Source organism: Saccopteryx leptura, chromosome 13, assembly GCF_036850995.1.
Source record: "Saccopteryx leptura isolate mSacLep1 chromosome 13, mSacLep1_pri_phased_curated, whole genome shotgun sequence".
Classification (NCBI taxonomy): domain Eukaryota; kingdom Metazoa; phylum Chordata; class Mammalia; order Chiroptera; family Emballonuridae; genus Saccopteryx; species Saccopteryx leptura.
In genome coordinates this window covers 29,060,054-29,072,558 of record NC_089515.1, presented here as the reverse complement: position 1 = coordinate 29,072,558, position 12,505 = coordinate 29,060,054, and the positions used below count along the sequence as shown (strand labels likewise).

Below are 12,505 nucleotides of genomic sequence, written 5' to 3'. Positions count from 1 at the left end.
CTGGAGCGGAGACTCTGGGTCTGTCCTGTCTGGGGCTTCCGGCTGCTGGAGCGGAGACTCTGGGTCTGTCCTGTCTGGGGCTTCCGGCTGCTGGAGCGGAGACTCTGGGTCTGTCCTGTCTGGGGCTTCCGGCTGCTGGAGCGGAGACTCTGGGTCTGCCCTGTCTGGGACTTCCGGCTGCTGGAGCGGAGACTCTGGGTCTGTCCTGTCTGGGACTTCCGGCTGCTGGAGCGGAGACTCTGGGTCTGCCCTGTCTGGGGCTTCCGGCTGCTGGAGCGGAGACTCTGGGTCTGCCCTGTCTGGGGCTGCTGGAGCGGAGACTCTGGGTCTGTCCTGTCTGGGGCTTCCGGCTGCTGGAGCGGAGACTCTGGGTCTGTCCTGTCTGGGGCTTCCGGCTGCTGGAGCGGAGACTCTGGGTCTGTCCTGTCTGGGGCTTCCGGCTGCTGGAGCGGAGACTCCGGGTCGGTCCTGTCTGGGGCTTCCGGCTGCTGGAGCGGAGACTCTGGGTCTGTCCTGTCTGGGGCTTCCGGCTGCTGGAGCGGAGACTCTGGGTCTGTCCTGTCTGGGACTTCCGGCTGCTGGAGCGGAGACTCCGGGTCGGTCCTGTCTGGGACTTCCGGCTAGCTCAGGCCCCTCCGGCCTTGTACCCACTTTCAGGCCAACACGCACTGCGGCCCCACCGTGCACCTCACTCGCTCCTCACGCAGACCCAAACCTGCTGCATACCCCAAGCAATCTACGGTTACTTCTGTAGGCTCCAACTACCCTGTGCCGTTCCTACTGCCTACACACTGCCCCTCTGCACTGTCCCTTGTCTCCTGGCTGCCAAGCCCTTTAGGGGAGCAGTGGCCTCTGGGAGACCTGCCATGCTGTGAGGATGTCAGGACCGACCATGGCTTTTACTGAGTCCCAGAGTCAGGCTCCGTTCGCCCAAGGAACCCTGGCCGAGTCGTGATCTAAGTCCTAGTTCCCTCCTTTAAAAAATGGGAATTATAATCTGTCCTGCCAAATTTACACAAAAATGTTCTGCAAATGTCATGTCGTTTTAGGTTGTGTTACAGTTTCCTCACCGGGAAACGGACCACACAGCTGCAGGCAGAGGCGGGCCCGGAGTGTGGGCCTGGAGCATGGGCCCCTCGCCAGTGCAGACTGAGCAGGCCCGGCCGCTACCTCCTCTCCCCAGGCGGGCGCACTGAGGATGCTGGCCTCACCTGAATCTGCTGCCCCCTGTGGTTCTTGACAAACTTGTCCATCCTCTGGCGGAGGTCTACCAGGAGCGGCTGGGACCGCAGGGAGCTCCGGGCCTCCTGCCCCTCCTTCAGCTTCTTCTCCAGGAGGGAAAAGCCGTCCAGCAGCTGGTACAGGACCAGGGCCAGGGGCGCGCTGGGGCTCTAGAAGAAGCAGAGGCAGGGACGGGCAGCGTGGGGAAGCCGTCCCGGCCGCAGCGTCGCTGGGGCAGGTGGGGGCGCTCGTACCTTGGTCAGGAGCACCATGTTGATGCCCGGCCACAGGGGCAGGCAGTACATGGTGTGGGGCACCATGGGGCAGTAGTTCTCTTTTATACTGGCGTCCAGGAAAATCCTCCTGGGGCAGGAGGGGGCTGGGAAGCCAGGGATCAGCGTCTGGAGTGTGTCTTCAGCTATCTGTGGAGGAAGAGGAGCCGTTGCGGGAGGGCTGGGGCCCCCGCCTGGCCTCCTCTCCCCACTGGATCACCCACGGCTGCCCATTCCCACCCTCGCTGAACCACAGGGAGCAAACATTTCAGCTCCCAGAAGTCCCAGCTCTCACTCCCTGCACTCTGCTGACACTGTCCTGGTGGCTCCAGTCTGCAGCGCTGCCTCGCTGGCAGCTTCTCCTGGGCAGTTCCCAGGGTCAGGACTGGATGCCAAGCAGGGCCATGGGTGGTAACAAAGAAACAGAAAAGGCAGGAAAAACAGACAGGGGTGGAGCGAGGTGGAGGCTCCCTCCCCAGGTCGTCACATAGATGAAGGCATTCAAGTTAAATAACATGTCATGTCAACAGCATGACAGCCATTCCAGTGGGGGGACCTGAGAAATAAAACGACACATAATGACAAAATGAGCAAGCCTCCAGCCTCACACAGGCAGTGACTAAGAAAGCCTCTAGTGGGCAAAAGCAGAGAATTAAGGAATTCATTAGAGATGCCAACAAGACGTCTCTGTAAGGATGTCTCTGCAGTTCTACGATAACAGCAAAATGCTGTCCTAGCTGCTCTGGGGATTTGCTAAGCAGGTAACAACACAACTGCAATGGCCTCCTGAACAGCCGTCAGCCACACACTGAAGAGCGCCCAGTAAATGGGAACATGCTTAAGGAACCAAGTGCAATAAAATACATGAGGAAGCCCTGACGGTTGGCTCAGTGGTAGAGCGTTGGCCTGGCGTGCAGGAGTCCCAGGTTCGATTTCCGGCCAGGGCACACAGGAGAAGCACCCATCTGCTTCTCCACCCCTCCTCCCTCCTTCCTCTCTGTCTCTCTCTTCCCCTCCCGCAGCCAAGGCTCCACTGTAGCAAAAGATGGCCTGGGCGCTGAGGATGGCTCTGTGGCCTCTGCCTCAGGCGCTAGAGTGGCTCTGATCGCAACAGAGCGACGCCCCAGATGGGCAGAGCATCGCCCCCTGGTGGGCGTGCCGGGTGGATCCTGGTCAGGGGCGTGCGGGAGTCTGACTGCCTCCCCGTTTCCAACTTCAGAAAAATACAAAAAAAAAAAAATACATGAGGACTCAGATTTGGTAAAAGAAAAAATATAGATGGAGTATATGGATGTGTCTACACACACACACACACACACACACACACACACTAGAGGGAAATTTTTGTTCCTTTTCTATACTTTACTTTTGTATTCCCCATTTTTCCACAATGAATTCATTTACATTTTTATTTTAAAAAAACATTAACAATTAAGTTGGGCTTTCATTCCCATGACCAGTGAGAAGAGTAGGGATTTCTTGGGAGTTGAGGTTGAGGTCACCCTGTACACCTCGCACCCCGGCCCCTGCGCTGCCAGCCCCGGAGGTGGCAGGAGGTGCTCAGCCCCCAGCGAGCCCTGCAGCGTCTCAGAGGAGCTGGTGCTCTGGCACAGGCTCCCCTCCCCCAGGAAAAACTCACCTGGACCAGGGAAGCATCGGTGGGTGGGGTTCCCTCGTCCAGCCAGACGGTGCTACCTGCAGGCCACAGGTAAGAAAGTAACAACATAAATGATTGGGAAATATATATAAATCGTGGCCCAGGAACATGGCAGAGCGGGAGGGTGGAGCAGAGATGGCCCCGCCCCGTCTCCTCACAGCACTCAGTATGGGCTGGAGCAGTGCTGGTCGCCCCGTCTACCCCAAGCTGGCAAGTACGGGCACACTCTGCAGTTCCAGGGCGAAAGCAGCCTGGGCTGGAGAGAGAAGCTCCCCCAGAGCCTGGTGCTGGGAGCGGGCACCTGAGGATGTGGCTGGCAGTGTGGGGTCATGCTCCTCAGCTCCCCGCTCTGCCCAATCCTCCCCTTGTTTCTGCCGTTTTACTCCTGCGGGCCCCACCTGGCTGTCACGGTGCCTTTTCACCAGGAAGCAGCACACAGGCTACATTTTCCCGGTTGTTTAGACAGTCAGCAAACTTTTACTGAGCACCTACTACGTGCTGGGAATTGAGCTAGATTTCCCTTCCTAGTTTAGCTTACAAAAGCCTACTGAACTCTTTAAATGTTGGGGATGTTATATGTTTGTAATAAGTGTTCTCTCATGGTTTATTGCAAATAACTACCATTTATAACCATGTTTCTCTGGGGAAAGTCTGTTCTTATGTCTCAAACACCTGATTTACAAACGGAGGAACGAGACTCAAGCCATTTGTAAGCTGTGAGTTCTGTGCACAGTGGAATGGCATTATTTACAGCTCCGAGGCATAAAAAAATGCCCACTGTGAGAAAAGGGTGAGGAGGAGGACTGTGATGAATGAGGGAAGGGAGCAGTGACAAGAAACGGGAGCTTAAGCAGTCACCCCAGACAGTGCTCCTCAACCTGTTTCTGGCTCACGGAGAAGCTCCGAGAACAGCTAGGAACCCTGGTCTCAGAGAAACGTACAAGCATAAATGAATTGGCACATGACCCCAGGGGGCCCAGGCTCCTCGCAGCCCACCGAAGGACCTCAAGTTAAGAATTTCTCACCCAGTGGCTTTTCCGTGTGGTTGCGCACGAGACCTTTTAAAGATCCTGATGCCAAGGCCACACCCCAGGCCAGCCCAGTCAGAATCTCTGGCACCGGCCCAGCTCTAGCGGTTCTGAAAGATCCCCAGGGAGCCCACTGTGCAGCCAGGGGCAAGAACCACTGCTCTAACCTAAATCTGCACGGCACTGTTCTCACCTGAGGCTCGTTGGCCTTACAGGGAAACTTCTAGAAGTACTCACATCTGGACTCCGGCCCTGGGACTACAGTTTAAATGGTCTGGCCAAAGCTGCCCAGGCCGTTACGCGGTCCAGCGGGGTTGAGAACCACCGGTCAAAGGAAGCGATAGTGTATATTTCTTTAAAAACTCAGCCCCTGCCAAGTCTTTCCTTCTGAAGCCCTGGCCTTTTTTCCTCTATTAGATGATGTCAGCGGTCCCTTTCCCCAGACTTCAGAAATAAATGTGACGCCCACTCACAGTGATGACAATAGTCTAGAGTTTGGCTCCTCTATGTCTTTAAGCAATGTTGTCTTTCTTGTTTTGTTAATAGCATTTCAAATGCTTTGTTTATTTTTGTTGTTTACCCACATTCTTTGAAAAATCAGGTAAGGTATAAACTATAGAGATTGAATATTTATATTTGAAATCACTGTATTTGAAATCATATGATTACTACTTCATTTTGATTACCTGATTACTTATTACAAAAAAGAAAGGCAGAGAAAACACATGAGAGATGAATTTTTAAATGAAATCAACTTGTTATATAAAGGTGTAGCAATCAGTTGAGTGGCCTAAGTCCTTGAATTCAAGCTGGAGCTGGCAGGGTAGACAGAGGGTCGCCGCAGACGGTGTCCGGTACCCTAGAAATCTGGGTGTCTGTGCCTGGCCCGTACAAGGCAGGGGTCTACTGAACCCTAAGGCAGACTCCCCAGAGCGGCTGCTCGGCATCTGTCTCCCTCCCCCGCCCTTCCCCCCACTCCCAGGTCTCACCTGAGCCTGAGCTCTGCTCCCCGGGGGAAGCAGCTGGGGTGAAGTACTCCTCAGGAAGGGAGAAGCTGTCTGTCTCCTGGGGGGAGAGGGGGGCAGCTTGGGCAGAGGGCGCAGCCCTGGGCCCCTCCCCTCCCCTCCCCGTGGGGACGCAGCGCGGCACGTACAGTCCCTGCAGAACTCCGGGTGTGGCTGGAAGGAGGAGGGCTCCAGGCTTGCTGCAGGGGGATGTTCTGGCTGCTCCACCGCCTCGGTGGGGAAGGCTGCGAAGGCACAGGAGACCATGGTTAGGGCATGTCTGACCAGCTTCGACCTCCTGGTCCTTCATCTCCCAGCATCCACAGCATGGCCCTGGGGCGGAGGCACAGGCATGTGCCACTCCACCACAAAGCCCGGGCGGGTCCTCACTTTCCAGGGACATTTCAGTTCTAGCGGTCCAGCCTTTCTCTCAAACCACTGACGTTCCACCACACTGACATCCAGACCACCACTGAAGATACTGGGGATGGCGACAGTGGTCGCCTGCACTTACTGAGCGTTCCCTGTGCCCCTGGCACTGCTCGGTTCTATGGAACTGTCTCCTTCATGCCTCAAAACTACCCTGAGAGGTAGATGCCATCATGGTCCCATTGCACAGATACGGCAATCGAGGCTCAGAAGGGGCAAGTACCTGCCCAGCTCACACAGCTAAGTGGAAAAGCAGGGACCATCTGGCCCTCTAAATCTGCACTGTTAACCACACGCATTCTAGAATTCTATCTGAAGGCAGCAGGAAAAGTGTCACGCCCAACAACATGCGGAGAACTGTGACTCAGGAACCACGGCATCCGCGGCAGCCTGCCGGCCACCCCACAGGGTTTTCTGGGCCGTCTCCCTGACGGCCTCCCGCAGCCCAGGGAGCTGCCCGAGACCTGCGTGTCGTCGTCTTCTGCTGAGCTCTCGCTGGGGTAGAGGTCCTGGGCCAGGAGAATGAGGGTGAGCAGGTCAGCGGGGCGCAGGGAGCTGGCACTGTGGCTGCAGAGAGAACGGGAGACGGTCAGCCGGTGCCCGCGACCCCGGCAGGCGGTGCTCGGGGACAGGTCGGTTAAGGGGGTCTGGAGCACCGTCCCTGTCCTCAGGTTTATGAAGGTGCCAGCTGACTTTATCCTTCCTGGAGAAAGGTGAGCTCTAGATAAAATTAGCTCATCAATTGTAAACAAAACCTCGGTTGTGTTAAAAAAGAAAATGACCGATGGGAAGCCACCAGGGACCGGTAAGAGCAGATAGGGAAGTCCTGAGTTCAGACTCTGAAACAGTATTCCAGGGAGAAAGAGTTCAGAGGAGTGAGCGGGCTGAGAGGGGCTGCAGAATTGAAGAATCTGAGAAGTCTCCATGAAAAGAATGGGGCATGGCCAGGGAAGTGAGGGGCGAGGGGCCTGGACCTCGGGCTCACCTGGAGTAGAAGGCCAGCAGCTTGGAGTGCACAAGGAGGAAGGCGTGCAGGGCCTCCTCGCCGGCCCGGGCGGGGCTGGAGTTGACAGCCTGGACCACGTGCCGCTCCAGCGCCTCTATGCACAGCTCGCAGAGCTGAGGGTGAATCAGCCGCTCCACAGCCTGGCCACATGTGGGCGGGGAGAAGAAACCATGTCATCCACCACCCTCTCCTGCTCTAGGCCCTGGCTGGTGGGCGCATTCATTCAGTCCACACTGAGCACAGACTATGTGCCAGACATTTGGGAACAGAGAGACTCAGACCTGCATGGTCCCAGCCTTCCTGGGGCTTATAGTCTGCTCACTAGAATCTAGTGGGTTATTCAGACACCATGCAAGGAAACAGACAAACTAAGTGTTGTGTAGGAAATATGCAGTACTGGACGAGAGAAAGTAGCAGGCACCTACTTGAGTAGACAAAGAAAGGCCATCTGAGGTGACCTTTAAACTGACAGAAATCAGTTGAAGAACAACACGCAATCCTGTCAGAGAAAGGGGGGGGGGTGTAGAGGAAAGAGCATAAGCAAAGGCCCTGAGGTAGAGAGAGAAAGTTTTGAGCAGTGCTGTCCAACTAATATATTTATATAAGACAAGCCTTATGCACAATTAAAACTTTTCTAGTATCTATGTTAAAAAGTAAAAAGAAACAGGTAAAAATAATTAAAAATTTTATTTTATCCAATATATATATAAAATATTATCATTTCAACATATCATATAAAAATCATTAATGGATTGACATTCTTTTTTGTACTAAGTCTTCAAAATTCAGTGAGTATGTTATATACACAGCATAACTCAATTTAAACTAACTACATGTCAAATTTTCAATGGCGTTGTATAGCTAATAACTACAATGCTGGACAGAACGAAACAGAATACTCATGAGATGGAAAGAAGTCCCAGGTGTCCAGAGCACAGAGAGTGAGGAAAAGGAGACCTGAGACGCGGCGGAGGCAAGACAGGCAGTGGCAGATCATAAAGGGTCTGGTAGGCCTGGAAAGAAGTTTGAATTTTATTTTAATTGCATATCACCTACCAAAAGCCCTTCCTAATCTCTCAGAAAGAGTTGATCATGACATCCTTTGTACCACCACGGACTCTGATGAGAAATTCATTATGATGACACCCCCTCAAGGGCAGAGATTGTGTCTTTCTTTACCTCTGTATTCCCAGGGCCTGGCACATTTCTGAGCATAGATGAGGTGCTATACATTTATTGGACGAGTAAGTGGGCTTTGAAAATGAATTCCTTCAGCTCTACTTTCCAGTTCACTAAATCTCTTTCTAGCTATGTCTCATCTAGTATTTGACCCATCCCTTGAGGTTTTCATTTTAATAATTATATTTTCATTTCTATACTATCTACATGGGTTCTTTTCTAGCTTTTATGTTTTTAAATATTTCATAATTATTTTATATTCTGTGCCTAATAATTCCAGTATATCAAGCCCCTTGGGATCTAATTTTATTGGCTATTCACTCCCCTGACTCTCAGTCACGGGGACTTATTTCCTTATGTATCTGACATTAACTGTAAACTTGTATTTGTTTGCTATTAATCTGTCATCCAAAGCAGTGGCTTTCAAAGTCTAGTTTCTGGACCAGCATCATCAGCATCACCTGGAGCCTCCCACCTCTACTGAATGAGAAAAGCGACCCAGGCCCAGCAACCTGTATCTAATAGGCCTCCAGGTGATCCTGATGCACCCTGGGGTGTGAGAACCCCTGATACGGGAGAGAATCTGCCGTTGTCTATATAAAGGCCAGAGGTGCTGCTGACAACGGTCTCTGCGGCTCCTCAGGTCTGCGCTGAACAGGGCAGCCGCGGCCTCGCGCCCCTCGGGCTTGGTTTTCCGGCTGTAGAGTTGGTATTGCTGTCTGCACTCAGGTAGTCCTTTCCTCAGTGCTGCGTATTTTTTAGTACTTTCCACTCTAGTTTCAGCTGAATATAATTTTTTGGGGGGAGGGGGTCAGAGTTGAGGGGACTATTTTCAAAGATCTCTATAATTTTCTGTGAGCCCCAAAACAGCATTAAAAAGTCTTTCTCACTCAGGAGCTAGTGTTTCATTGTAGAAAGGCCTATCAGAGTACCCAAGCCATTATGTGGTCAGAAAGAGCAACCCTCTGAATGCATGAGTTTGGGGGTCTGCCTGTGCCCTCACTCATTAGCGGGATCAGAACAAGATCTTAAAGCTGCACGGCCCTTCTGACCTGACACTTCCACAGCCCGAGGACACACCCCATAGTCACCTCCACAGCAAAACACTGCTCCTGCTCCCGCAGGCGGCCGTAGGTCCACAGCAGGCTCTGGAAGTGCTCCCACACCTGGGCCCGCTGCTCCAGGTCTGGGGGCCGCAGCCTGGGGGCAGAGCGGACAGAGTCATGACATTGCTGGATGTCCCCAAATTCAACCTAAGGAGCACAGTCCTAGATCACTGTCGGGGCCGGGAGCATTCATGCGACCTGACCCAGTAACCAGGAGCGCCCACAAAGCACAGGGGGGCCGTGTTCGGGCTGTGGAGGGGAACGGGATGGACAGGGAAGCGGGAGCCAGGAGCTGAGAAAATCGCCACACTTCTCAGTCTCTCTCACACAGACAAGTGACACGGAGTCAGCTAGAGACCCAGGAAGGTGCCAGGAAGGAGCCAGGGGCACAGTATGGACGGGCAGCTTCACAGAGGCTGGTACACACTGCCTGGCTTCAAGAGGGTGCTTAGCAAAGGATCGGAAGGGACCAGCCGCGAGGACTCACTCCTTCCGGATGAGCTGGCTGTCCACCGTGACCAGCCCGAAGTGCACCTCGAACAGGTACTTGAGCACACGCAGCTTCTGCCGCAGGTCCCCCTCGCCCTCTGTGTGGTCTCCATTGATGGCGATGAACAGGCATTCTCCAAACTGTAGGCACAGTGGCTGATGTCAGCCATCCCTAGGGACTCCCCACCCCTGCCCTGCTCCCTGGGGACACTGAGGTGAGGATCAGGTCCCATGGGATTATGATAAAACCTGGCTTCTGCCTTCTACAGGAGTGTCAAGTTCCAGATAAGAGAGAGGTGATGAGGGCCGCCCCCAGAGCCAAGGGAGGAGCTCGGGCCCCAGAACACGCTCACCAGCTGAAGGACGTAGAGGTAGTTGCCATTTTCTGTTGAGAAGCAGGTGTACGTGTCTGAGAGCTTCTCCAGCATGGTCATGGAGGAGATGATGACCGGGGCAAGGAGGGTGCTGAGCTGGTCCTCCAGGGCAGGGAGCTGTGGAGGGGAGGAAGTTACACTGCTCGAGTGTGCCAGCCACGGGGACGAAGAAGTGGACAAGATCCAGGTCTTGCCACCAAGGGTCTCCAGAGCTTTAGATCGGCCTGGGAGGGTACCACTCTTCTGGCAGAGAGGGGGGCCAAAAGACATGGTCTCCAAGCCTTGGGTGGCAGTTAGGAAGGCTGGGAAGGGCTGGCCAATGAATTGTGCTGTTTAGGCTCCGATGATGGAAGGAAACGTTAAGGGGCTAGGCCACATTTCCACAGAGGCGTGCTTGGGGCTTTTAGTGGCAAGCTGGCCAACTCTAGGAACATTCGCTACACATACTGAAGTCCGTGCCCTCTGCAGCAGCAGGTCTACTGCGGGGGAATGTACCCTAAGAAACATGCTCAGAGAGGGGGCAAAGGCCCATGCACAAGGTGCTCACTACATCACTTACAGTAGTAAGCAACTGGGAAAATGTAAATGTCCACTCCCGGGGGAACAGTTAAACAAACAGGAGTCCATCTAAACGAGAGGAGACTAGACAGCCACTTAAAATAGTGGAGTGTTTCCACGGCATGGAACCTTCCTCTGATACAATGTTATCTTCAAAAAAGTGGTGGGAGGATGGGGGGGGAGGGACATAAAGAGGGACAAATATAATATAAGGTGACGGAGGATGATCTGACTTTGGGTGATAGGGAATGCAGCATAATCGACTGTCCAAATGATATGGAGATATTTGCCCAAAATCTATGTATTCTAGTTTACCTTGTTAAATTTAATTGTCTAAATAAAAATTAAAATAAAATAAAAAAGTGGTGTGCATGCTCTGTACACTAAACTGCATAAAAAGAATTGAAAAATATTATGAAAGTCACCATTGTTAAATTCCTTACTTCTGGACAGAGGGATTGTGAGTGATTTTCCCTCCTACTTTTTATATATTTCTGTACTTTCTCTATTTCCATAATAAGCATACTGTTGGAAAGAGAGCTGTGTTAGCCTTGCTCACTTGCACTCCGCATGATTAGTGCTGGAGCACGTGGCAGAGGCATGTGTGCACAGCCTATGTAAGGCCAGGGGTGCTTTGGCTCAGGGTGGTGTTTGGCGGATTGCCTGCCTGCCTGCCACTGCAAGGGACCGTTTCTCCTGCTCGTTCGCCTGCTGCCAGGAGAAGCGGTTTCCCTGCCTGTTTGCTCATCTGCTGTTGCGAGACTCTGTTAAACAGAATGGCCCAACGCTTTCCGGCTCTGCGGCTCCTCTACCGTCTGCCCGAGTCCCATGTGGACTGCCTGGCCCCCCACCGGCAGTACACATACACTTACTTTTCTAAGTCTCCCCATTCAGCCTCTCTGCCCTTCAAAATAAAGAACCAAACAAACAAAAGCAAAGAGTATGGACAAATTAGTTGAAAATCTGCGAATGAAATGGGATAAAACCAGTGGGATGGTCATAGTTCAAGTTCACAATACTGAATGAAAAGAAAGGAGGAAAACGGCTGACCCTGCCCAGGCTGATTTCAGGAGACGTGACTGAAATACGGAGAAAGCGAGTCCTAACTCTGAGCCAGTGAGCGCTGCAAGCAGCTGGGTCAGACCTTGCCTCAAAAAGCTAAACAGGCCGCTGGCCTGGGGCTGCGTGCAGCATTCAGTACCCGCGCAGACACAGCGCAGGGCAGCTTTTCTTCCCGTACGCTCAGTGCCAGGAACCAAGGTCTGCCTCCAGCTGCTGCAGAGACTATCCAGCTCAAACAGCAGTCCCTCTCGTCATGCGGGTCCCGGCTTGGACGGCCCCTCTCCTGCCCACCCTCAGGCCACCCTGCCCCAGTCACTCCCATCCCACAGCCCGGTTCACTTTTTCTGCCCATTTACTGATATCGCTCCCTGAACTCAGGGTGTTTATGGTTCACTGTATGATACCCCTCTTTAGCCTCCGATGCCATGAGAGCAGGGTCATATTCACTGCTTCACCTCCAGAGACTGGCACACAGTAGATTCTCAATGAATACTTGTTGCCTGAATATCCCTCCAGATAGGAAAATGTTTGTTGAATTATTCACATACCACGATTTTCTGGAACTGTCATGAATGAGGTACGTTAATAGAAAAGTCACAAAAATCTAGATTATATATAGCAACTAATTGCAGAAGTAGTAGCTTTTCCTGCAGGTATAGCAAGAATTTTTTTCTTTTTGGTCGGGAGAGATGAAAACATTGGGGTAGGCAGAGTGTAAAGGGACATTCTCTCGTTGGTGGAATTATCAGCTGGTACAGTATCTTTGCATGGCTTTTGAATTGATGCTTCTGTTTTTAGGAATTGATCCTAAGGAAAGAGTAAGGTGTGGGGTCAAGTTCAAGCACAATGTTCCCTTTAGCAACAGTCACAGAAAACTAGAAGTGATGAACAAGTCCAGTATTAAGAAAATGGTTCAAGAGATGGACGCATTTATTCATAGAATATGTTTCTGTTAACACCTATGCTTTTGAGAAGATTTAACAAAATGAAATCATGCTTTAGATATACTGGCAAGTGAAAAAAATAGGAAACAAAACTGAAAATGTGGCACAATCCCAACTACTGTATATATAAAAGTTAAAGACCCAAAGAAAACATATTAAAGAGCTAATAGCTATTG

General features: G+C 52.3%; 1 protein-coding gene across 3 annotated transcripts in view; it reads right to left on the bottom strand.

Moving 5' to 3' along the window:
- Nucleotides 1-12,505, bottom strand: part of HPS1 (HPS1 biogenesis of lysosomal organelles complex 3 subunit 1) — a 32,766-nt gene that overhangs the window by 7,447 nt on the left and 12,814 nt on the right. For 2 of the 3 annotated variants that reach the window (XM_066355751.1, XM_066355752.1), the window contains exons 4-13: nt 9,745-9,882; nt 9,390-9,532; nt 8,888-8,996; nt 6,597-6,757; nt 6,076-6,178; nt 5,332-5,427; nt 5,168-5,243; nt 3,133-3,188; nt 1,476-1,643; nt 1,212-1,391 (exon numbers count right to left, since the gene is read on the bottom strand). In XM_066355751.1, coding sequence (XP_066211848.1) covers nt 1,212-1,391; nt 1,476-1,643; nt 3,133-3,188; nt 5,168-5,243; nt 5,332-5,427; nt 6,076-6,178; nt 6,597-6,757; nt 8,888-8,996; nt 9,390-9,532; nt 9,745-9,882 — 1,230 coding nt within the window. Of the gene's footprint in view, nt 1-1,211; nt 1,392-1,475; nt 1,644-3,132; nt 3,189-5,167; nt 5,244-5,331; nt 5,428-6,075; nt 6,179-6,596; nt 6,758-7,042; nt 7,117-7,574; nt 7,631-8,887; nt 8,997-9,389; nt 9,533-9,744; nt 9,883-12,505 lie in introns of all 3 variants that reach the window. The other variant, XM_066355753.1, reaches the window with a different exon arrangement.